Raw genomic sequence first — 26,748 nt, 5'->3', positions numbered from 1 at the left:
GCACGTGAATTGATTGCGTTTAAACATGTCTTCTTTGTTTTGTTTTATTGTTTGTGTTGAGTTCGGTTTTTTGTTTAACGATTTCTAAGAGAACTTAGCTTTGCCTTCTTCCTACATTTTGGATTTTTCAAATTGAATAATTTCAGGAAGGCGCTCATTTGCCTCCATACAACACAGAACATTCCACCTCGTACAAAAGACTGAACACAACACGTGATAACATTAGTTTATTTCTATCTTTAATAAATCAATACAAAATTACGATAGTTTGGACATGTACAGCTCATTTGAGTTTATTTCACACTCAGAAAATAGATTCAAAGACAAATGAGTCAGCACCTTCCAGGAAGGAAACAAACATCTTCAGGTCAGGAGTAGTTGACCTTCACACAGAACGTCTCCTCCGTCCTCTCCTGCAGGTTGTTCACGTAGACCAGGATCTCCACAGAGCCGGGACTCTGGCTGGGAGCGAATCGTAGTCCGATGGTGTAACTCTCCCCCCCGCCGATCTGAACACAACAAACAAGCTTTATTTCCCTCTGAAGGCTTTGTGAGGGGGAGAGATTCTCCTTTTCTCTTCAGCAACAAAAGGAGACTCATGATCACAAACACAAAGTTCCTATTTACCTCAGAGATATAATAACCCGTCTTCCTTGCATGTAATCATTATCTCCTTCGTTTTGAAAACCCTATTAAATTGACCATTCATACTGTCATTGATCGCCGACTCGTTCCTCTTAACTGCCTGCAGAAGATCAACAACTGTTTCATGTCAGTATCTTGTTTATGCCAGGGATTAGAAAGAGTTTCTGTCCAGATGTGCATGCCTACAGTAGGTAGGTACACATTCAGTGAATTGATTTGATTTAAAGAAAAAAAAAAGTAATCTTCCCAATTTTGCATTTGATCAAGTGGCTGATTCCTTAGTTTCATTTATTCTTTCATAACAGATCTAGGAACACATTTAAATGAATAACTTCATAGTTAAAAGGACAAGTAGAAGCTTTTAGTTATATAAACATGTTATATTTTAGCCGCTTAACGGTTCCACAGCTTTGTCCATAGAATACACCAACTACTGTGGTTTCTTCAAATCTGAGTCCCTCAACCTTTGAAGATATGACAACATCACATGTAGCCGGAGTGAGTGTGAGATTTAAAACGTCTGGGCACTAGAACATGTATCCCCTACCTGCTGCCCAGAGAACTCTTTTTCAACAGTGAAGTACATACCTTACCTGAGAACTCGGGCTTTCGGTGCAGCTGCTCCTCGTCTGTGGAATCCCCTCCCAGACCACCTGAGGATTCCACAGACCACTGACGCCTTCAAGAAAGGCTTAAAAACCTTTCTTTTTAAAAACGCTTTTGATTCAACTTTTGTTTCTTTTGTTTGTTTTTATTATGCCTCCTGTAGCACCTTGGGATTGCTGTGAGCAATGAAAGGTGCTTTATAAATCGAATTTATTATTATTATTATTATTAACTACAACCTGTTCCTTCATGTTTTATCTTTGGTCGTTTTTTAAAGTCTGGTCGGTCATGTTTTTTCACTTAAACTCTTTTATTTCAGTGTATGTAGCTTCCTCTAAAGAAAAGGCCAAACAGATGTAGTGCCATTGCTTTCATTTGTCAGGAGAAGTAGCAAATATGGGAATACTTTTGAAAAATATCTAACAACTATAAGTGGAGCATCCAGCCACCACTGTTGTTGTTAATAACTCTGTATAGCTTTGCAACAATATTACAATACCAGAGTGCTTAAGGGATTATGCTTTATTGCATTGTAATAAATGTCATGTATATGATGCATCTTAATTGCTCCAACCTCTTGACATCACGCTTTGTTTTTTGTGTGTAAATTACCTTCTTTTCATCGAAAGTGAACATAATCTTCTCTCTAAGGAAAAGCTTTTGTTTCCCTGGTATTTCAATCAGACCAAAACTGTCCTCTAGTATTTTCGGTAATAGCCAGCAAAGGATATACAGGTCAATTTGGGGGATTTATTCTGCAATCTTCCCAAAAAGCCTAGCAGTATTGATTTCTTCTTTCCCCTCCCTCCTGACAGCTGGTTTCATCATGCTGAGGAACTTGTGTCAAAAGAGTGTCTCCACATTTGCTTAATGTTGCGGGCACAGTAAATTCTTTATAAGACACCTGGTTGACAAAATGCCCACCTTCTTCTGTCTTACTGATGCAGTGTCTTCTGGACAGCAGCAGCAGCAGCAGCAGCAGCAGCCTGACTCTTAAATAGTTTATATGGAAACAGACTCCCACTGCGTCTCACTCATTTATTTGTTCATTTAAAATTCTGCTTTCCCATTGGTTCTGCCCTTCCATCACACCTCGGCAAATGAAAAGCAATGATGGCGGTGACTCCGGCGCTCCATGGCTGTGTGTAAGTGAGTGAATGAGCTATTAGAGACACTGAGGTAGACAACATAACAATAAAACACCGGCGACTCTTTTTGGATTCCTACTGTTTTGGTCTGGAGGAAAACAAAAACAGCTTTCACTTCAACGCGAGAGGCCAGAAATCATCATCAGCATCTTTTACTCACCGAAGAAGTCCAAAACAATCTTTCACTGGAACGAAACAAATGAAAATAAAAGTTTCTCCTTCACACTAAAGTTCTTGGTGTTGGCCAATACTTTTTCAAGTAGTTTGGCTTATTTCAAACTATAGAACACAACAGCAAAGGGAAAACTTGTATTATTTATATTTTGAGATGTTTCATTTTGGAATTTCTTATTTGACTCTTTTCATTTCTACTTATGTGCATTCCCTTGTTTTTTATGCTGTGCAATGCAAAACAATCCCAATTCGGGATCAATAACGTACATCTTATCTTAAAAACCCCAAAACGTATAGGGCCGCTATAAAATGGTTTGGCTTTGCTTGAAGTGAATGTACTCTCAGGCTTCTTAGTGTTCTGACTTTGTACGGTTGATTTCACTTTGATTGTAAATTGCAGTTGTAAATGTAGTAATGTAATGTAGGTGTGCTGCATGATTTAAGAGTGCACCAAAACTGATTTTGGGCCTGACATAAATCAGTTCAGGACACTGTTGAGATAATCCAATACTAAAGTGTCCACTGTATGTCCTCTTTTCCTTAGCGTACTGACATCTTTTAGATTGTTGCTTTAACCATTTTTTTTTTACGTGTACTAATTTGATGGTGTGTGAGCTGTGCTGTGTGATTTGTTTGTATGTTTTTGTTTGTTTATTTGACTGTACAGCACTTTGGTCCGGAGGTTTTAAAGTGCTTTATAAATATAGCTGTATTGTATGTTCTGGTTACAGCTCCATCATGACTCATACATTTGAAATGTCCAGCAGTACAGGGAAGGCACGTCTGCACAGGAGGCATTTCTAAGTAAATGTTCTTCTATTTTACATTGCATTCTGCCAAAACACAGATCTGCAGTCAATACTGTGCCTGAACGCATCGTGTGCAGACACAGACGGAGGACTCAAGCTGCTGCTGTGTACACATTGTACAAGAGATTTTAAGCAACCTGTTCTTCAGCAGATACATTTCCACTGAGGTTTAGAATTGTGTTGCTGATCACTTTGAAAACACATTTTCAGGCTCATTTTTCACAGCCGGCTGTCTAATCTTTATTTTGCGTCATTTAATATTAATGTCATTGTCATTGTCATAGGCTTTGTTCAGCTTGTAAGCTGTAGCCTGAAAAGTTATCGTTGTCAAGAGAGGAGGGGAGAATGTGAAAATATTTAATAAGAATGCTACTCATAGTGACAAAAAGCCTTGGGAAGTGCCAATCATTATTTTCAGTCAGTGAAACTACTGGAGAAAAAGGTTTGTTCTGTTGCATGATTGGAATATATGATGTTAAATAATCCAAGCAATGTGAGATATTAGCTAAGTATTCAAATAGAACTCATTATAACAATCTGAAGGTCTGAAGAAGATGTGTCTGAGTTCTTCATTTAGACGTCATGTTTATGACTACTTCAATTTCACAGTGTCATCATAACGGTTTAAGTGGGTACTGTTCATAGAAGAGAACATATCTTTCTGATTCTAATAGAAGCTGGGAATGCGCCAAAATCACTGTGAAAGATACAGATACAGTCCATTAGCCCAAATCTGTAAACAACCGTCAATAAAGTATAGGCTACTTCAACCAGTTGTATCCAACATTTAAAACTGGAATTACAATTCCTTAACTATTCTTAATAATCCGATTCAAGCTTTGGTAAAGTGTTGTATGCTTGAATGGTGCTAACCAAAACGAATGCGGCAACAGGTTCTGTGTTTAATAAAGTTCAATAAAAAGAAGCAGCTGTTTTACATCACTGAGTCATGTCTAGGAGCAATGTATTTCCTAGATATAAATGTATTCCAAATGAAGAATTAAAAAATATGTATAAATGCTTTTAAGAGAGGGAAAAGGATGCTTTTAGACGTTAGCGAATAATCTTGCCTGCAGTATTCTAAATATATTCAAAATGCATGTATAACGTTTTGCAAAGGTTTTATTTCCATTACTTTTGTCCTAAACAAGACTTTCATATTAAAATGTATGCGATTAATAAGCATTCCTGTCATTACAGCTAATGCGCATTATTTACAGGGCGGTAACAACACAAGCAACCGTTAATGCAATTCAACTGCCAGTAATGATGCAGGCTTTGATTTCAATCTACAACAAAGACAGGCTTTTTCCAAGGAGTAGGGTTTCCTTGAGGTCGAGCTGTTAATTAAAGTATTGATTTAGGTCTTAATGAGAGTAAGAGAACTGCATGACTTCCTGTCTTATCTCACCTGGAATTTATCCTCTTTGAACTGCAGCAGGTCAGGATGGTCCGAGCGGAGCAGGAACGAGCGGCTGCTGGTGTAGGGGTTGGTGTAGGTGATTTTCCTGGAGCTGCCACGCCCACTGCCCACTGGGACACACACTTCAAATGCCTGCACACAAACAGGCGAGACAGGTGGCAGTTATAGAGGCGATTGAGTGCTGACCTGGGATCAGCTGTCCTTAGCCTTTTCTTGACAGCACAGCAGCCATAAAGGGGTTGAGAATTTCCCGCTGACCCAGGACACCACCAGGATGCTTCAATAAGCACTGAGTGTGGCTTTGAGTCAAACAGAACAGGTACCACTTACCACACATCTAGCACCTTCCACAGTATAAGTCACATGCTTTTATATAGAATGATAAAAATTAGGAGTTTCTTTGTAGCAGTCCTAAATCTGTAAAAGATCAACAGATTGTAAAATAAAAAATATATTTGCCTTTAAACCAACACTTATATAACAATGTTGTACTAAGATAACAATCATTTTAATGTTTCACTGACTTGTAATGGAAGGAATGTGGCCACCAGTCTCAGTCTGAGCCCAAAAGTCGGCTCTTTATAATCTCCTGTGAGAAGTGTCTAAGGATGTATTGTACTAATTAAACATTTCCAGAAACTGGATCTATTTCTTTTAGTTTTCCCTTTAATGTCCAGCTGCTCAGCTTTAATCTATGTGTGTTATGAGTTTCCTGACGGAAAGAAAACTGAACTTTTAGCTAAATTAGCGCTAAAAGCCTACAGATGCTAACAGTAGCTGGTGTCAGCTAGTAAGCAGTTAGCTTAGTGAGCCATGCTGTCAAGACTATGGGCTCGGAGCACCAGGAGAGTGTTGGTGGTCAGGAGCTAACTGGGAGGGGGGTGTTTCAGTGCAGTGTTGGCCCCCAACGGAACCCGTTTTAGAAACCTCTACGGATTAGTTACTGTCGCGTGTTTAGCTGGCTTGCTATGTCTTGGGTTGTTGCATTTGTTTGATATTTGGCTGTGCAAAAAAAAAATTATTAGAGCTAAATCCACAAAATACTGTGTCTTTCATTGTGTTAATACTGTTTCATAATGTCAACCATCATTGGGTGCAGGTGGGTGGCGACACAATGAGACATTATATCAATTGATATAAGATATGGAAGATTCAAAATAAGATTTGAGCTGTTTTGATTCAACTTTTTCTGTATGTTGCTATCCATTTACATCAGCGGTGTATTGTACCAGTTTTGAAAAGGGCAAGCAGACACCCGGCAGGTGTTGCTGGAGTACTGAAGGAATGAAAAGTGCCATCAACGGTTAGCAAAGGCTCTCTAATAGGAGAATGATGGCCACAGTGTTTCAGCTATTAGAAAAGGCTGAAAAGGAGACTTAAAAACACACATTTTACCATTATAGGTTGCAAAGCCAAAAAGAAACCTCTAATACCTTGGACAGGACAGGCCGGTGGACGTTGAGACAGAGCAGCCAGGACGCCACAAGCCGCCGGTTCTCCACATCCACTGCGTTCACATACAGGAAGCGGCTTCCTGCGCGCCACGGCTGCACCTTCAGCTGGAGCTCCTGCACGGCGGCGGGAGGCAGAACGAACACCGCCTCTGGGTCCACCTACGAGAAGGTATGGGTGATTGAGTTTGGCAGTACTGTGTGGAGGTGTTGATTGGGTGGGTTGTGAGAAAGAGAACATTACTGAAGAGAAATAGAGGCATTGACAAAGTGATAGAAAAATGTGACACAGTATGATGAGAAGAGCGATTCTATTGAGAAAAAAAGATTTAGAAAAAGGCAGAATTACTTGAAAATAGATGGTTGATGGAGCCAGAGGAAAACAAAGGAGGTGTACAGATTACAGGAGAGTGAGTGAGAGAAGGGGTGAATGAGTTTCGGTGAAATAGGGGGCCGACAATAACATAAGAGAGAGTAGTGGCAGAAAAGTGACAAAGAGACGGAAGGATGTGAGAATGAGATTTACTGTGAGGTTCATTTTCAATCTGTTGGGAAAAAGCAAAGCTATTCTCCGACGGTGAGCTTTATCCGATTGTATAAGACTCCTCCGATGCATTCCACAGTGAGCTAACCTGCAGAGAGTCAGATCAAAGTGGGCGCCGATGCAAATGTGACATCTTTTAAACAAAATATATATATGTCACTCTTGCAGCCAGTACCCTTTTTCTTCCCAGAAAACACGTTTGGGTCGTACAATATGCAGCCACGGTGACTGTGGCGGCCCATCACTTTTGTTTTAATTTAATATGAGTGAGTAATATGCAATGCCCTTTTACTGCTGTTCTGACTGAGAAGCATTTGAAAAACTCTCTCCCTGCTTGTACCCAGTTATGAATAAGAAACGATCTATCTTAAAATAGACGATATGACACTCCCGGAACATATTTCACATGTTCAGGGAGCATACATGTAAAACCGTTAATTGTTTTTCGGTTTCTGTCAGATTGGGTCCTAACATGTGATATGATTGCAGGAAGTAATGGGGTAACCTAATAAAATGAAATGAATTGAAAATAGCCATTACGCTGTCAATCCACATTTGTACATTCTGGATAATGACTCGAATATGAACCTTGGGTTATTACAAAAGAGACTCTCTATGTTCCATTGTCCCCTGCTGCTAAGAGAACAATTTGCATGAAATCCTTTTTGTGGATTTGAAAGTTAAGAGAAAAAAAATAACAAATGGCTCCATTTCATGTTAGATACTGTACAAAGAATTCAAGGTACTGTATGGTTTGAGCTGTTTTTATTTACAATTCTCTTATTTTATCTTCTGCATGTTGATATGCATTGGTGTAAGCTACTTTTTTTTTAAAAATAACTACAAAAGTTCACACAGGGAAGACTGAAATTAATCGTACAAGCACCTCACTTTAGATTAAACTCAACAAGTGAAAACACAAAGCATAGCGTCTTAACTTACTACTACAGTTGCTTTTGAAATCTTGTCAAATTACAACTCCAAATGGCAGTCATGTGTACAACTAGAGTGCTGTAAATTATGGATTTGATTGCAGTGTCTCTGGCAGTAGTGAAGAAATCAACATGAGTCCAAAACCCAAAATGGAGAAACGGACGACTATCAGACTCCGAACAAACCCAAAGACAATTAGATCCAAAATGCGATCGCCTAAACACAGAAATAACACCAACACTGTAAACAGCATGATGCTCCACCAATTAACAAGCAGCTAGCGTCCAAAAGAGCAGCGATACATGTCACTTCACACTCTCCATCTGCCTCAAGAAACATTTTCTACAGCACAGAGTGAGAGCTGCTTCAAGGTCTTTTTGGATTGACTAGGGTATAAGACATACCGTTTTAGTATACAGACTTTAATTTGATAGAATGCAGAGTATAATTTGGACTTGACTAAACCTACTAGGTTTATTTTGTTTTGGTCTTGATGCAGCTTTACTCAATTTTCTTCAGGAAAATGGTAGGGCTGACACTTCCTGTTAAAATTCTAGATTGACTGACCATTGCTGTTACTTTAATAAGAGAAACGTTTTTTTAATCTATCCATATGCATTTTTGAGGGTTGGCTAGTGTGAATATACTCTCATCTGCCGATGGACAAGGCTAATAATGACCCTGATCGTCCTTTGCGACAGCTTCAATAGCTGTTCTATTTTCAATATCATATAAATATGGGCAGGTGCGCATTTCAAGTTTGTTATCATTAAGGAATAAAAATAAGGTAATAAATATTGAATATGCTGCCAATAGCATTTTACATTTATAATGCATTAAGACCACCAGGAAGAGTGTAACAAGTCCAAAGGGGCATGGAGACTTATTTCCCCATCAACCAATCGATTGGTTGAAGAAAAGGTAGAATTACCGCAAAACAAGATTTTATTTGGTTGAATCAACCCCAGAAAAAGGCAAATAACTTCTGTTGCATTGAGAACACAATACATTTGACAGCATAATGAAGGTAATGTGTAATTATCAAACTCAAATAAAATGTGTTCAGTTTTAAATCACTGTTGATGTGTACTGTACCTCTATCTCCTGTGGGTGGGACGAGAAGCACTTGACCTTGCGTACAGCCTGCTTCCCCCTCAGCACCAGTGATTGACAGCTCCGCTGGCCACTCACACAGCTGACATCCACCCGCTCCAGGAAATGCACGTAAATCTGCCAGATCTGGGAGGGAGCTGCCATCCACTTATCACTGCAGAGAAAAACATCATGGGGAACAGTTAAGCTGAGCCCCCCCGGGGACACTGGATCAGGTCTTTGATGAGGAGGGCTGACCTACAGCTGTGTGTGCATTTTTTTTTAAGAAGCGGCTGCAACATCATCAGCCTCCTCTCAACTGCAGAGAGGAAGGGAATTCAGTCTCAGTGGTCCTGGCTGAAATGAGAGCTGTGAGTGGGAGGTGATGTAGTCACCTACTCAGCCCGGCTCTGTGACAACAGCACTTAAGGAGCATTTGGGGATATTCGGCATAGAATTCAAGTGATGTGGGTTTCTGAAGGCAGAAGCAATATCACTAGTGCTGGGTATAGCTGCTGAAAAGTGATATTTTCTGTTGCCTTTTGTACATGGTGTTACAACATCAACACTGGATTGAATCACATTTCCCTGTAATGCTTTTACAGTCAATTATTTAACGTTTCCCAAACATTTATTCGGAAACTAATCCCCAGAGGCTATAAACTCCCAGGTTCACTTGCATCCGTTGGTTTGTTTTTATATAAAATATCAACTATGAAGGGTTTTCTATTTTAAGATAAACTTGCCATGTCTTGTAGAGGGGACCATCTGTCAAAAGCTGCCTACCATCTATAATTCTAATCCACATTGAGCTAAAAAGAGGAAAATATTCCTGAACAGAGGTCGCGTCATTTTGACAGATTAGAACAAACTCAGAACAGCGCAAAAGTTTCCCTGAAGCGAGGCTCCAGTGTTATGCCGTGTTAAACATGGCCGCCAAAAACTAGGAAATGTTACGATCCTGTTCCTGAATAACTGTGTTTAATCTACTTAGCACACACTAGTGAACACACAAATTACGTAGGGCCAGGTTGTTGTAAATCAGCAAAGGAGGACTGGATGATCTCAGTGTCTAGGGATAAATAGTCAAAAGGCTCATCCTGCAGTTTAAAATAAAGTGTTACCTGTCTGGTCGTGAATACAAATCTCTCAAAATAATCTAATTGAATGTAAAGGTGCCCTGTGTTTTCTGACCACAGTTTTCTCTTTGTGTATTTCATTTAGAGGGACGCCCTTTTACTGTACAAGCATGAAGATGATGCAGTCCATGCTTCTGCTGACTAATCGACAGATAGAAGAATTTGCTTTGCAAAGCAATGAGCCTTGCTGAGACCCTGCATATTAACATGCATATATGTGTACCACAAAGCTCCACAGTGAATCTAATGCAAATAAGTTCTGCAGCAAAAATGTTAGTAGTCAAAATGTTATCATACACATCACCTTAAAGATGAATGATAAATCCCTGACTTTTAACATATATACTCATTTTATTGGTCTTATTTCTGATGAAGATTTGAAAGACTAGAGGACAGGGTCTGTCAGGAAGTTAAGACCACCAAACCTCCATCTAATTAGTTTTTTAATTCAAGCCTGCGTGAATAATTTAATTAGTCCAAAATATAATGCATCTTCAGGCTAACCTGTGTGTGCTTGGGTGCGTGTGTGTTTCACTGTGTATGGGGTTTCCTGTTCATTAAATAATACATACGTAAAAACCATCACAAAGAACATTTTTATGAGTGGACTGGGACTCCCTGGCACTTTCAAGTACACATCCTGAGGCTCCCCTGGCACCTAGACAGAAACAGAGAACAAGGCAGAAACATTTTAAAATGGAGGGATGAAGGAACAAAACAGTCAGAAATAAAAGAAACCGCACGTTAGATCTTTTAAAGTGCACTGCATGTGACGGCAAGCATTTGGGGAATCATAACAGCGAACAAGAAATAAATATTAATAAAGCAATCATTTCAACAACTAATTGATTAACTGATTTTACTTTGTGTTATTTTAGGGACTGAAAAGATTTGAAAAAATAATAAAAGCAATTTTCTCACCAGCATCCTCGTCTGGCAGATGATGTTAGGGTCACTGCAACGCACGGAAATGTGACTGACATCTGCAACTGATTAACCCAATTAAAAAAAGGAAATATTCAGACATTAACGTACCCTAAGCAGTCTCTTTTAATGTTATCATTGGGATGTCATTCTGACAAAATGTGATGCATAAACGCATTTCTTCTGTTGCTCTGTACCTATTTTAGTAAAAATAGAAATAAGTGTAGAGTAGATTATTTAAACACATCAACGTTGTATACTGCAAATAACTTGTGTGGACATTTTTATGCTGAAGCTATTCCTGGAAAGTCACCTTCTGAAGATGAACTAACACTACTAACAATGTAATAATATGCAAAAAGATGCAATAAATCAAAAAAATATCCAAGTCCATCCCTAGACTGAGGGAGGAAGGGTGGGACAGGAAGCAATGGCTGATGGGGGGGAATTTGGGTAACCTGCGCTACCTGAGGGGTCATGCCAGGGCGGCAGACGGATGGCTTTTTTGAGGAAACAGAGCTCGGGGTGGTAGAGGCGGAAAGTCTGGTCGACGACGTGAGGGGTCGGCTCCACGTTCACCTGGCAGATGGCCATGGGCTTGCCGTCTTCTGCTTTGAACGTTACCTATAAGAAAAGGTAAAAAGTAAGAAATATCAGCAGAGCGCCGATACCCCGCCAAGAAACAGATATTTATTAAAGGGGACCTATCATGCAAAATGCACTTTTGTACGTCTTTGATACATGAATATGTGTCCCCGGTGTGTCAGGGAACTCACCAAGTGTCAGAAAACACAACCCTCTCTCTTTTCCTCCATACCCAAATCTCTAAAACTGGGGCTGCAACAGATCTGATACAGACTGATACAGATTTGAAAATAGTCTGACGTAAGTGACGAGGAGTTCCGCCTATATGGCCAACTCTACACCTATCAGGGGAATGAGAGGTTGCCGTGGCATGGTAACAGCATGGTAACAGCATGGTAACAGCATGGTAACATGACGCTAACTCTGCCCCCTCCTTTGCAGGGGGGCGTGGTCAGCTGCAGCACATGCAAAGACAGGGCTGGACTAAGGAGAGGAAAATAGAGCCAAATGAGGCATGGCTAAAATGCATGATCCGTTTGGTATTTTAAAAACGTATAAATATACCTTATATAGGTATGGCCCTACAATATATTATTAAAATATAGCATGATAGGTCTCCTTTAACACAGGGGAGTAAAAAACCTCCAGCCAAACACTAATAAAAAAGTCGACAGGGCAGAAACACGAGCGATCAGAGGATGACACTTGGTTGTAAACAAGCCATCAGCTTTCAGCATGCAGCCCCTTACAAAAAGCCCTATTAACTTCAGAAATGATGGCCTTATTACGCACTTAAGGGGAAGCTGTGGCGCAGTGGGATAGTGCGCTGAGCCTCAGATCAGGGGAGTTGGGGAACACCAGTTCAATCCCACCTTGATTGCCACTGCAGTCAATATGCTATTGTGTCCTTGGGCAAGACCCTTCAACCTAAATTGCTCCTGTGGGTATTGTCCACAGTATTGATGTATGTATTACATGTCTGATATATGTATTATGTAATGTAAAGCACTTAAATAAAAATGCAATTACTTATTATTACTTGCTCTCTTCATAATCTATGAGCAGCTTTTATTTCTCATACAGTTTTATTTTAAGAATGCTTGAGGGCATAAACAAGGAAAATGATTCACTGAAAAATACTTACGCTCAATACTTTTGAGCAAATCAAATTAATATGTGTATACATGTTAAATGTAAATAAAACACTTTTTGGACTAACCCACTTCATTTGGGTATGCATATAAAATTGAGCATACTGTATCAGACATTTTTGTAAAACTCATTGCATAGGAAAACTGTGTGCTCATCTACGGCAAGTATAGAACATCAAACCAGGATGTCATTATCTTAACTATTAAACATATTTACAGTAAATGAGTATACCATTGTCAATTTTGGCTATGTTTTATTTTATTTTTATAAATTCTTTAGTTTACCTACACATTCAAACTACACTCGTCCTGTGTCATGAGACCTGCATTCAAAGTTCTCGACTGCTGTTAGTGAAATACAGAACTAGCATTACCATGTTTTCTTCCTGAGGCAGTTCAGCTCTAAACAACATATACAGCATTTTATAAAGCAGCCTTAGAGAGGTTTTATTTAGAAATCCCCTAGAGATTATGATGATGATGGAGCTCTGCTGTACACTAGACTATAAACACTGGCTTCAATCCTGCTAGTGAAACCCCTACAGACCTGCTGAATGTGCTTTGAAGTTTGCTGCATTTTAATAGCCCTCCGCATCTGATCTGTGCAAATCAACACAAATGTGTTACATACATATGCACTAATTAAATATGGTGACACATGATGGTATATACACATGCTGCACACTAACATATGCAAACATATTGAATTGTCAACCCTCCCACATACATCATACTTTACGCCATCTTAAACTTTAGTTTGCTCCATTTATAAGATTGATTCGCTATGCATAACTATGGCTGGGAGTGAGGATTATAGATTACATGTAACTGAGTTGCAGGATATGAATTATAATGAAGCTGCTCGATTACATACGTAATATAAGTATTTAATTTAGTATCTCTAGCAGTATGTCGTACTATGGATAAGTTAGCAAAGTGGCCTAAGATAGCAATATTAGTAGTTTGAGGATCGGCCCGTTTGATTTTTTTGGCCACATTCGTTTGAGATATCTACTGTGGATGTTGAAGGTCAATCAAGGAGGGTTTTCAGCTTTTATATAATAACCTTTAATGGCATTTGTTTTTATTTATCTAACAGTCCAATACATACTTTTTTAGGAATTTCATGGACTAATTCACATGATATCTGCTGAGAATAGTCCTGTCTCCAGACCAGGCTTGGATTTTCGTCATTTTAGGGGCAAGGCCATTTGGCCTTTGGTGTCACACATTTTTTCAGGGTGCAAAGGCCACATGCCAGGGCACAAAGGCCATTGAGGGAAACATTTGGATTTGGAGCTTACGAATAAATAACTTCACTTTCTGATAAGAACAACACACGAATGACATGGAAAACAAATCACTTTTTTTAATATCAATAATGTCAAACATTATATCATCATATAGGCCTATGCCTCCTTAGTATTACCGTATATAAAATGAAATACTCTACTTTGAATAATTAGTGTTATATTATCTATTAATATGTAACAAATATATTCCATTTCAGAGCAGAAGAAACAGCCTTCAAGGGTCAAACTCTGCATATACATCATTCAGCAGTGCACAATGAAGCTCCAACATTCAACTGTATGAACAAGCAATACTTTGGAATCCAAAAGTGTGTGTGTGTATGTGTGTGTGAGAGTCTCTTTAATCAACTCCTCACAGCTCCTCATATCTGTTCAGAAACTAGACAAAAGTTGAACATGTACAAACCACAGACTGTCTGTGTCATGGTGAATACAGTCGCTGCTTTAATTCTGTCTTTAGGACGTTGTTGTGAGTTTGGACGGAGCAGATACAGGTTAGTTTAGCCTGATCTGATCGAATGGAGATCGCTCCATTCAGAGAACACGCATTTTAAAAGTTGTTCGTCTGCCGTCTTGTCTGCACACTTGTCAAAGCATGGTTTTTACTAACCGTTATCAGTATTTAGTTACTTTGGCATCATTTTGAAACGTGTATTACAATGAAATCACGGTAAAATAGGTTAATTTTGTCGTAGTTTGTTTCCACCACAGTATTTACATCAGTGGTTCTCAATGTGGGGGGCATGCCCAGGGGGGGCGCGAGAGACCAGGAGGAAAAATGGTTAAAAAAATAAAGATTACACTTTTTTTTTTTTTTTAAATCATAATTTCTAAAATTATTGATTCGAAAATAATATGATACAGTACAGTACTATTACGTCTGGGTCTCTGTGTTTCATTCAAGCTCTGTGTGTGTGTGTGTGTGTGTGTGTGTGTGTGTGTGTGTGTGTGTGTGTGTGTGTGTGTGTGTGTGTGTGTGTGTGTGTGTGTGTGTGTGTGTGTGTGTGTGTGTGTGTGTGGAACGAGCCATTTTGTGTGCGCGCGAGAGAGAGAGAGAGAGCGCACCGGTACCGGAGATCGTTGTTGTTAGCTTCTGGTGCTAGCGAGCTACGCTAATGGATATAAGGAGTTTTTTCAACAACAAAGTGGAGGAGAGTCCTCTCCTGTCAGACTGAGAGGCTCAGTGAACTAAAGGACTCTCTGAGTGTTATCTCAGTGGGTCTCAAATGTTGTGGTCACCATTAATGTAAACAATTAATTCCGAGGCACACGTTTATATGATCATTATAGTTATAAAAAAACAAGAGAATAAATGAAAAACAGGTATTAAATACTATATGACAGTAAAACAAGAATAAAGTTTAAAAGGGTGATTTGTAAAATATCCATAAAGAAAAAGTAAATCTGTTTACAGTTCTGTTTCAAATGGGTGTTGAGAGATGTATCCATAGTTCTCTTCATTTTGCTCTCAAAGTGCACCAGATTGATGCATTTAACTTCAATATTTAAAAATAAATCTTCCCGGGGGGGCTTGCCCCCGAACCCCCCTATGTGAGGTGCACACACCACCTATAAAAATAGCACTTTACCCCTGCTTACACCATTTGCCGTGAGCTGATTATCGAGCCTTCATTGTAACAGTCGTGGGTGTACTGTGTGTATATGCGTGGGGAATGTTGCAGTAGAAAACTAAATGTTTGAGCACCCTCTATGAAACGTCAAGCTACCCCACAGCACCCCCAAAATAAATCTCTGGCGCAGCCACTGAGCCTGACTATTTGTGTTGGGGGGGCCCGACTTTTTTTTCGCATGACAGAAAAAGTTTGAGAACCACTGATTTACATGGACATAAGCCCCGCCCCCTCTCCAGCGCGTCCTGTTTGAATGACAGGAGTAAACACAGCTGAAAGCCACGGTGAAACTCCAGCGGTTAGAGCGATGAGAATATTGGCATCGCGTCCGTTGTGAACGCAGCATAATGTAGTTCAGAGACCACTGTTCTGACGCTTTTAAAGCAACTTCGAGATTTTAACAGTATCAGGGTCACACAGGCCATGGTGGCCATAGGACGTACAATTATGTTCGGGGCTTCACGGCCAGACCGAGGGGCAATGACGGCATGGCCGTCATGGCCGCCGGTGAAAATCCTACCCTGCTCCAGACAGTAGATGAGCCATATGTTTTAGTTAAAGGTGGGGTAGGTAAGTTTGAGAAACCGGCTCGAGATACACTTTTTGTTATATTCCATGGAATGCTCTTAACATCCCGATAGCAATGAATATCTTAAGTGCTTTGACAAAAAATCCATAAACAAATGTCATCTGTGGAAGCTGTAGTACTGTAAAAAGCACGACCAATCATCTGAGCCGGCCCGGCTAAAGTAACTGGATGGCCTACCTGCCTGTCAGCCTTCCATCTGTGCACAACTTATCTCGTGCCCTCATTGGTCATGTGCGCGTTCGTGTGTGTTGGAGGAGGGGCTCTGTAAGGAAGTGGCAGATTTTTTCCGGCTGTGTATTTTCAAATTCTAGCGCACTCAAGCTGGTTTCTCCAAAATGACCTACCCCACCTTTAACTCCCTGAACTTTGCAATTGTGCCAAAACAGGGCAGAATTTCTACAGGTACCATTTCAAACTCTATAATTTGGTCTGATTGGATCTTGAACCAGCAACACTTTGGTTCTCAAGCCAAGTCCCTACAGACTGAGCTAATGCCACTTCACCTTGGATATCATGGCTTTCTGCCATCAGAAAAGCCATGGCCAAGATTCCATTTACCCTCACCACATACTGTCCAGTGGCACCATTTGAACCTTTTTAAATGTAACAATTATTGTTTTAGTTTATGTTTGTTTTATATTTTAAGGTCCGATAGAAAGGCTGCAGTGTTTAGATTACAGGTAAGATGTAAGGTGCCGACCTACAAGGTGTTTATCTCAATTACACATATAAAATCAAAGGGCAGCTATCTTAGATTTCTGCAGGCTTTGTTGGGGGAAAACACTCACACTTGTTGATAGCGCTTTAATATTTAGTGCAAAGGCTGGGGAGCTGGCTCAGAGCTTCAAGTCCAACCAAATCCAAGACCTTTGGCCTTAACTGTACCACAGACTGTGAGCCAGGAACTTACTGTATCAGAGAACATCAGTAGCTGAACTCACTAATGCACCGTAGACCGGATGGGAGCATATCCCGTCAGTCAGGTTACAAAATCTTCTGAAAAAAGGCCTTCCGAGAGGAGTCGAGGCTGTTATTACAGCAGTTTCATAATGAGTAGCAATCATCTCATTCCGTGAAAGGCTTTAATGTTCGGGAATGAAATGAAATAAAATAGATTCAACCCCAGCATGTGGTGCAATTATTTCTAACATTAATTTATACAAATCTATGCCATTCTACAGCATGAAAAGCATTCCAAACAATGCAGAGGACCTTCACTAAAACTGCTTAACATATGTTAATATATATATTAATAAGTATAGGAGTATAGTTATATGTTAACTCTCCACATTTTAGTCATTGATTCTCATACTCAGAAGTTGACCCCTGCCAAACAACAGCTGTCCAAATGGTTGATGTGTCAGATTTGCGGGGCCCATGCTGACCCGCAGTAGTGGCCCATATTTGGCTCTGGTGATGTGTGCTGACTGACGGCCGTGCCAAAGCTGGTATCCTGACAGTCCTGCTGTTGGGAATTGTCAGTTTTAGCAGGGCACCGATTTGATCCGGGCCTGACCTCTTTGACTTCTTGACAGGATTTTTGCTCATAGCAGCAGTGCTGACACCGGCACACAAATACACACAGACACACACAATGCCTTCTGCAGACACACACTCTTGGCGGACTGGCAAATATTTCATGGAATGGGAGAGCTCCACACGAACAACAGGATTATTGCGATGTACTGCAGGTTGGCAAACTGTGATTTCTTAGCAGCACAAATGTGAACGTTTAATCCCAAGTAGGGAGAAAGGGTTTTTTAAACAGTTTTTATAAGCGAAAAAAGTTCACGTTGTTTCATCCACTCTTTATATAATAAACGGTTGAATAAGTGCAAAAAATAGCAAAATAACTTCAGTAATGCCATACACGGATAGTTCATTTAGAGTAGACGTGTCCACTGTCCTCCAATAGGGGACAGTTTAACCCTCCAGCCAGGCATTTTCCAGTTGGAGAAGATAAACAATGTTGAGTAAGATAAAAGGGATTTCAGCATATAATTTCACTTGACAATCTTGCCTTGCTAGTGTAACTTTTTAAATAGTTGACACTTCAAAGTGTTCTTTGTGTCTGTGTGTGGAAGAAGGAGGGGGTGGGTGGTGCGCTGCCACTCCGCAGAGACTTCTCTGTGTGTGTGTGTGTGTGTGTGTGTGTGTGTGTGTGTGTGTGTGTGTGTGTGTGTGTGTGTGTGTGTGTGTGTGTGTGTGTGTGTGTGTGTGTGTGTGTGTGTGTGTGTTCACTAGATGTTCCTAGTGATGTACCACAAAGTTGACCCGATTAACTTCCAGATCAGAAACTTCATACTAGTTTATGAGGCTTTGTCTTCCTCTACTCCTCTGAATATTACAATCAATTTACAGTTTATACCCTAAGATGCTTAAATATTAAGCATGACTATATTAAAGCTCTTATCTCTGCAGAAACATACTGTACATCCACTATGCTTCTCAAATCCATACCTCTAATTCCAGCCTGGAAACAAACAACCGAGGGATTGAGAGGCAGGCGACTACAGAGGGAGATAAGAAGTGTCCAATACACAGAAAATATTGCACAAAGGAAAAGCAAACCACTTTTTACCTTGATTGTCTTGGCGGCGACAATATTGGACAGATTCTTCTTGGCCAGCTGATAACCTTTGCCTGTAGGAAGGAAGCGTGGTCCCTGCGAGAAATGATAAGACATAAAAAAGCTATCAAAATTCATTATCAATAAAAAAAACATTTTCTTCGCTTTGCTTTTTCTTTTTTACTGGAGGCCGTAAAACCCACAGCAATCTACTGGAGATAAGATTTGTAAACAATATGTATGTCTCACAGTCCTTCCGGCATCAAATTAACTGTTTACATTACATGAAGACATTAACCGTATAACTTGCCTGCAGAACAGATCAGTGATGTTTCATATAATAATCTGTGAAATGTATTGATATTTATATCAGTGAAATGTACACTTTTATCATTGCTTTACCTCTTATTCCCGCACTATTCCCACACATCTTTGGACCATTCAAGGCCAATCAATATTAAATGTTTTTCTCATAACTGAAATTGGCACAATAAACAGTGTGAGAAACCAAGGTAATTCTGATTGTGTTACAAGCCTAAAACGGCATCCTTACCATTCCTTAACATGTTATTATATGTTGACCGTTCCATCAGCATGAACCTCTGGTGTCTTTACCTGTAGAGCCATGGTGTGATCGCAGATGAAGCTCTGATATTTCAGGGGAATATGGAGGCTCTCCTTGGGCCGGAGGTAAACCCTGGGACCTGGAGCACCTTCCTCCAAGTGGAACATGTTCTCCTCCAGCGCGGTTGGAGTTTTGGTTAGTGCTTTGAAGTAACCCCACTCCTCTGTATCAGTGATGACACTGAATGGAAAGATTAAAGGACATGAGAGAAATGAAAGCAGGCTTTTTTAAAAATATCTTCAAGGGATCCATTTAGGATCAGGGCTCGATTTGTTACCGTATCAGGAATAAAACCCTTACTGCTTAACACTGCTCCTTCTACAGTATGATAAGATGGTTCCAAACAGAACATTAACGGAGTATGGCCATAGTGGTAAATAAAAGACATTGGAAGGTGGACAAGGGAAGGTGTCCAAAATCGAAATGGTTAATCATCTGGAGATCCTGAATATGCTCAGTAAATAAAATTAGTGTTTATATTTTTTGTGATTTAAATAGGTCTTGAAAAACGTGAGTCTCCCCTCTGGATTCCTACCCTCACCTAAGGTGCTAAAGGGTGGTTCATGGAAAAACCGGAAAAACAAGATTGTGAACACATGCGGAATACATTGGTTTTCTCTGGAGGGATGAGGTGAGAAGTTCAGTCATTCAGGAGGAACGCGGTGTAAAGCCGCCACTCCTTTTCATAGAAAGGAGCCAGTTGACGTGGTTGCTAGTAAGGAAGGCATCTGATCGCCATGGGCAACTGTTTTTGTAAGGCCAAAACAGTGGAGTTTAACGCAAGAAAATTAAACAAAGAGCTGTAACTCACAAAAGCTAAAAGGAGGAACAAATCTTCCCATTTCACATCGTTCTCACATAGGAAAGTATTGATTATATGTGCAATTGTTTGACGCATGACCATTGCAAACCACAGTAATCATTCATTATCTAATTCTAGTAAAGTTCATTGTAGTGCCAACAATTGAGGCAAGCTTATTCCACAGTTGAGCAGTCAACACAATGCGTTCTTTTTCAGTACAGACCAAAGCTTTCATAAAAGTGTATAAAGGTCAGAGAAAACCCCTCTCAATCTCCATCAAATGGATTTCTATGGAGGAAAAGCAACAGGAACAGATAAGACTTTCCAACAGTGGGACGTCTTGTTTCTCCTTCCTTTGAATGCAAAACATTCCATGCACAAATGCATAAAGGGGAAGTGCTGATTTAAACTTCAAACATGCCAACCCATGGGCATGGAGAAGAAGGATCTTTCTCAATAGGAGAGAGAGAGTTTATGAATGTTTTAGGGCCCCACCTCACTTACTTTAGGGAGGGATGCTACAGTCAATTCCATGATACTAACCTGTATATTCCCACCTGTGCACTTGGAATACAACAATTTATCAATGTGTGTCTGTGTGTGAGAGAGTTTTCCCTCAGCCTTTCAGAAAAAATAAATCATAGGGTAGATTCCCATGATCTTTTTTTCAAAAGAAAATAGGTGGTGGTGGGTGGTGAAGAGGACAAACAGACTGAGGTAAATACAGGAAAGACATCATGGGAGTGGGAAATAATGAAAGATAAAGCAGCAGTGTGGACATCAGCAGAGGAGCTGTCATCTCCTCTCACTATGGGCCAGCAGTCATGGCTCACACTGAGGCCAAGTGTAAGAGCAGCCATGCAAAATGGATGGTAAAGGTAGCAAACGCGTGCTCCACTTCAAGAGGAGGCTCGAGGCTCTAAACCACCGCAGACATCAAAGCTACAGCTAGCCTAGCCTCTCTCTAAGTACTCTTCCTTCAAAGCCTGACGCTTGATATCAGGGTGAGGCTCAGACTTGTTTTCTTTCTGTAGAAACAAAGTGCTAACCCAAGGCCTTGTCAAATATTGGTTAAAATATTGACAAAGAAAAGCAGCCTCGGCCCACTGACCATGCTATGGTTCACAGAGTCCAGGAGAGTACAGGTACGGGGGCCAGTGTTTTTGATTGTGTACATATTTTCCAGTTCTTCAAACACATGGCAGACTAGTGTAAGAAAATAATATATAATTTAAATATGGCTAATTAATGTTGTACATTTCAATAAAAGGTTTGCATAACACAATGACATGTAGAGGAGTGATAATTACTTGGAATTCAGATCAAAGGATTTCTTTGGAATTATCATCAAAATCCATTTACTTTTCAGGAACATTCCCTAATGCAACCAATGACTTTTAGTCTGCGCCTGTGTGTTGCACCCACAGACTGTAGGTTTGTAGTAAATAAGAAACACTGACAACATTCAGAAAATCAGACAAGCAGTCAGTGCCTCTGTACCAGGAACAGCAAATGTTTTCCTTTCCCTGTGTCCACTTAAAATCAATTCAAACACCATGAAACATATCCATCTGATTAATGATAAAGACCTAGAAGACATTATACAACAACTGAAACCCTCCCTGTAGCGGCAATAACTCCCTATGAGTTAGCTGCTGAGAGGCTAAAAAGTGCTCTTTGCTGTGATGCGTTCCATGTAAGAGTCCGTAGTCATTTGTAGTCCATGGTGTTTAATAAAGATGAAAACAAACAATATACAACTCCAGACCTGACGGTCAACAGAAAGTATCGGAGCAAATTCACCCTCTTCCTACATCATATCCTCCCAACCGGCATCCAACAGGTGACTAAATACCAATACACCACACCCACGTGACCATTGCCGGAAGTGATAAACAATAAGAATTAAACGCGATGCAAACAGAAATACAAGATAATAATACAAATAATAAGTAAGGCAAAAACAAGCATGTTGGCTCCTACACTCCCCCTGCTGCCTTGATAGTATACCAACAGGCACTTTTCAAAAGTGTTTTTCTAGAATCTAGAATAATCTAGATGCTTCAGTAATGAACAATTACAGGCCCATATCAAACCTCCCATTTTTAGGTAAAATCATTGAAACAGTTGTTTTTCAGCAGCTGAGTCATTTTTTTAATTTAAATAACTGTTTGGATGTGTTCCAGTCAGGCTTTCGTCCAAACCACAGCACTGAGACTGCTCTTGTAAAGGTCTTCAATTACATCCACTTAGACACAGACAGTGGTGTGTGGGAGAGAAATCCCCTCTGGAGGGATCTTTGGGATTTGAACCTTTGCAGACCGTTTGCATCATCTTCTCTTAAATGACTTATAATACCCTGTTTCTCTAGTAGCACAGGTGGAGCATTGAGTGTGAAGAAGATTGTTTTAATGTTAATTAAATCATGAGAACATTTTATCTTCCTTGTAAAAAAAGAGATATAAACCCAGAAGGCATCATTTTCAAATCATTCATCTGTGATGCAGGACCAGGTAATAATGACATTATTTAATGTTTTACTTCATCCATTGTGTGGAGATAACAGTTGCATACAAACAAAATACCAGATCACTAATGCAGATTTAATAAAACACTGTTTAGAGCATTGCTTTCCTCAGCGAATTGTCCCAACATGAACTTGTTACCTTAATTTGATACTTGAAACTCACATTGCTGCAGTATAACACATTAAATTCAAAAGCTTCCTAGCTAATTTACACATTTCTAGCTGTTGGTAGAGGTGGCAGACGGTTTGGTGTAAAGTGTCACGCTACCTCATAAGGAAATATATAAATAAACTATCAGGATGCTAAACCGGAGAGAGGACAGATGCAGGGATTGATGACTCTCAATTAAACCTGGTAGGCCCGGTGGCCGGGCTAATGCCATAATGATTCATCCATGGCGCACCCCAGCCTTTGTTGATCAACGTGATGTATGTTAATCCAAAACTCAGGCATGAGCAGAATCCATAACAAAAGATTCAGTGCTCGGGATTAGCAATGACGCTAAGTGAAGGAAACAAACACGGCATGGATACCAAGAGCGGGTGATATCAGCCATAATGGTTTCTATGTGTGGATTAAACGGGTTGTTTAGCATCTCAACAGTTTTATGTTTGCATCTGTGTCAAGGACAACTGATTGTGCTGCTGGAGGAGCCAGAAGCTTCTATGGTTATAGGCCTGCAGTGTGTTTTGAATGGAGAGAAATGCCGCAACTAGATTGCAAACAGTCGATACAAATCTGAATTTATCCTATCACGTCTCCAAACTGGAAGTGTTTAGGTACAAGCATACACACACATAAATGTGTAGACGCCTACACACACATGCATCATATCAAAACTGTGAGCGGGCTGTGAATCAGCTCCCACAACCTGAATACAACACACAGTCACACAAACATCATCTTCACTTGCTGGTGGGGAAGTGCTTCATCATTTACTTCAGTTTTACCATACCTTACAGAATTTGAAGTTTCTATTCTTTATGTATTTCTATACTGCACTGCAACACAACCATATAAGCTTTAGTAAAAACAAGTATGTATTATTAAGTATCAACACAGTGTAAAAATACTCAGTTACAAGTAAACGTTCTGCATTCAAAATTGTATTTAAGTATTACATGTACTTCCTTACATTCCACCACTGGATAGAACATATTCTGAACAACAGAAACTGAAGATTGAGAATGGAAAGGGCTGCTCCCTCTAAATTGAACCTTTGGCTAATTGGTCGTTTTGGTGCACACCTTATTAATGCTAGTCAACTAAAGATTTATACAGTCACAGACGGCCCAATATATAACTGTACATTTTATGATGGTAGCTACAATTCTAATTTAAAAATGTAAATTCCTCAAACAAAACTTTGTTTTCCAACTGTCAACTAATTAGTGTAAAGGTGACGATGACAAATGGAACGAATCTGCATCATGAATTAGTGGCACTATTAGCTCCTACTGATGTTTAATGGAGCTTTAATTAAACATCTTTAATTTACCTTTTTCTATAGAGTCAGTCTTGATTTTGAGAAGCCTCCAAAAAGGAGCACTTTGAATCATTTCCAGTACATTGCTGCTTTACTGCTCTCTTCTGTTAAGCATTCTGTATTCACAAGGTGTTTTAAGCAACCCTTGAAGCTAAGACTAGTGGTGAAAAATTCAGAGGAACTAGGGAAGGGCTAAAGCATCCCTTCAAAGAGCAAAGCACTGGATTGGATATGTCTCACATTGGGGAGATTCAAGCGCGAGGATGCAGCATCCTTTCCTAAAGCTGGGTGAAAATAGGTTCTGTCTTTGCACTCCCACCTTTGGGAACACATTGAGAACATGTGAACAGTTTCACTGTGCGGCTAATGGGGAGGGGGGTAATGGAAAACAATCACATCATCACAGTCGGAGGTGGTCATCACACCTATCAATGTACACACATGTCATAGTGTTCTCAGGTTTCCTCTTTTTACGTGGAAAATGATCACAGGAAACAAACCAGAGTCTTACCTGAGCTCAGGGTCGTCAATGTGAACTGTGACGGTCTGAGGTGTGTTAAAGGGATTTCTAAGGAGGAACTCTGTGTACTCAGCAGAGCCCAGGCTGGCGTAGAGCAGGTGCTGGGTAGTAATGGCCTGGCTCAGCATGTTGGCGATACACTCTGCCTTGCTGTGCTGTTCGCTGGGTTTCATCTTATTAAGTCCTCTGGCCAACCGTGCTTCCTTAGTCCGACCCTGTCAAGGGCAAAGGAAATTCCAATATCACAACAGGTGACACAATATCAGGAGAGTAAGATATGTAAAGTGATTATTCAAACTTTCCATTGTAAACATGAAGCACAGTCTACGGAGAAACGTCCTGGTTTGACTTGACTTACCGTACTTGCTTCAGTTTGAAAACACAGATTTGTAGTGCTACAAGAGACTATTACCAACATTTACCAATCGTTTTACCATCTGACGTCTTTCTATCAATCTTGTTTTGTTCCGGAATCTCAACAATTATTGTATTGAAAGGCATACAACAACATATTCTTCATGTACAGTCCCTCCAAAGCTACATTCTGATCAGATGTTATAGCTGGAACATGATGTACTTGGAATGGATGCTTTTCCAGCAGGAAAGCTTTACTGTATGTAATAAACTTTACCTCATGGCACAGCGTTGAAACCACCTGTTCAAAACCTTTAAGGCCATTATATTTTTCAAAGGTTTGGCAAAACAATTACATACATTACATTTCCATCGCTCACTAAGTAAAGGTGTAGGGAAAATAATCAACATAATATACAGAGTTTTAGCGTTGATTTATTGATAACGTATCTAAAGCTTTGTCCCTCATTAGAGGTTAAAGAAAACAGAATGGCTATCTCTACTTTGCTTTTCCTTGCACTGAAATTATGCCCGGCATGAACCTCGACCAAATTAGGTTGTGGCTATGAGCGCAGAAAAGTCTAATTTAACTGCAAAGCAACTCCTCAAATCTCTTTCCTGTGCAAGCAGAGTAATATTCCACATAGTATCGGCTGTTACTGAGGTGTGAAACAACTAAAACACAGGTCTCACCACAGGAAATGCGATGTGTAAAATGTCTGAGACAGACATGCACCACAGCCAAAATCACATTTAGCATTTAGCACCCATGAGTGAAAGTACAAGATGAGCTTTCGGGTAGAAGAACAATTAACACCCTCTTGTACAGTCACTGAAACACAAGGGTTGAAGGGCACATCGCCCCGAGAATTGTAACACAGGCACGCTGTCTGCGAGAAGATCAACGCCTCGATGAAAACTGCCTCCTGACTGTTTCAGGGCAAGAATGAAAGCAGTTTCTTTGCCTTGTTGTCCGTTTGAGATTTGAGACGGCCTGTGATGGTTCTGCTTTACAGATAAGCAGCCATTCCTATCTCCCCAATGGCCCAAGTTCAAAGTTTGAACTAACCGTGACCTCCGCCTCTTCCTTGCCCTCCCGTTGATGGACGGCGGCCATGCAGTCGAGCTTGCGGCGCACACCGTCGGCCTCGCTGAGGTTATGGTCTGCGGGCACAAAGGAGTCCGATCCGATCCCGCGTCCGAACAATGGCCCGCTATCCCCATCCATCTCCAGTCTGTGTGCTTGCGCAGCATTCCTCGCTGTGAAGGAGAGACAGGCCGCAATAATGAATATATTAACTGAACAGAGCGCAATGTAATCTCTTTGCCATTTTGACCATATGTTCTCAAAAACCCTCCAAATGTCCAAGGGAGAGAGGCGCTGACAGATTAAAGTATTGTTGGAGCACAAGGAACAACAGCTTGAACACAGACAACAGTCCAGTCAAACAACTGGCACCACTACAACTGGGCCAAAGCCCTACTGCTGGGTAAACAGACTGCCTCCTTCCTCCTAAATTATCCTTGGAATGTATCCTTTGCACCAAACATCAAATTAAAATACCTGATTCATCTATGGTATGAGTCAGTAATCCAGTCTAATTTGAACTGGATTGAAATGGGAATACCCGTGTACTAGAAAAGATTCAACAAGAACATACGCCAATCCCACTCTTTGAAAAACAAAAACACAGAACTGTCTATATG

General features: G+C 40.2%; 1 protein-coding gene across 6 annotated transcripts in view; it reads right to left on the bottom strand.

Annotated features, from left to right (window-relative positions):
• Positions 1–217: 217 nt before the first annotated feature.
• Positions 218–26,748, bottom strand: part of nphp4 (nephronophthisis 4) — a 210,465-nt gene continuing 183,934 nt past the window's right edge. For 2 of the 6 annotated variants that reach the window (XM_034209254.1, XM_034209255.1), the window contains exons 19-29: positions 26,111–26,301; positions 24,679–24,902; positions 19,342–19,531; positions 18,739–18,822; positions 11,356–11,512; positions 10,886–10,953; positions 10,537–10,622; positions 8,829–9,000; positions 6,239–6,418; positions 4,794–4,937; positions 218–509 (exon numbers count right to left, since the gene is read on the bottom strand). In XM_034209254.1, the coding sequence (XP_034065145.1) occupies positions 369–509; positions 4,794–4,937; positions 6,239–6,418; positions 8,829–9,000; positions 10,537–10,622; positions 10,886–10,953; positions 11,356–11,512; positions 18,739–18,822; positions 19,342–19,531; positions 24,679–24,902; positions 26,111–26,301 (1,637 nt within the window). In that variant the 3' untranslated portion in view covers positions 218–368. Of the gene's footprint in view, positions 4,080–4,793; positions 4,938–6,238; positions 6,419–8,828; positions 9,001–10,536; positions 10,623–10,885; positions 10,954–11,355; positions 11,513–18,738; positions 18,823–19,341; positions 19,532–24,678; positions 24,903–26,110; positions 26,302–26,748 lie in introns of all 6 variants that reach the window. The other 4 variants (XR_004568358.1, XM_034209258.1, XM_034209256.1 and 1 more) reach the window with 4 other exon arrangements.

The sequence above is a fragment of the Gymnodraco acuticeps genome, unplaced genomic scaffold (genome assembly GCF_902827175.1).
Source record: "Gymnodraco acuticeps unplaced genomic scaffold, fGymAcu1.1, whole genome shotgun sequence".
Classification (NCBI taxonomy): domain Eukaryota; kingdom Metazoa; phylum Chordata; class Actinopteri; order Perciformes; family Bathydraconidae; genus Gymnodraco; species Gymnodraco acuticeps.
Note: the sequence above shows the minus strand (reverse complement) of the source record. Positions and strands in the feature narration are given on the sequence as shown.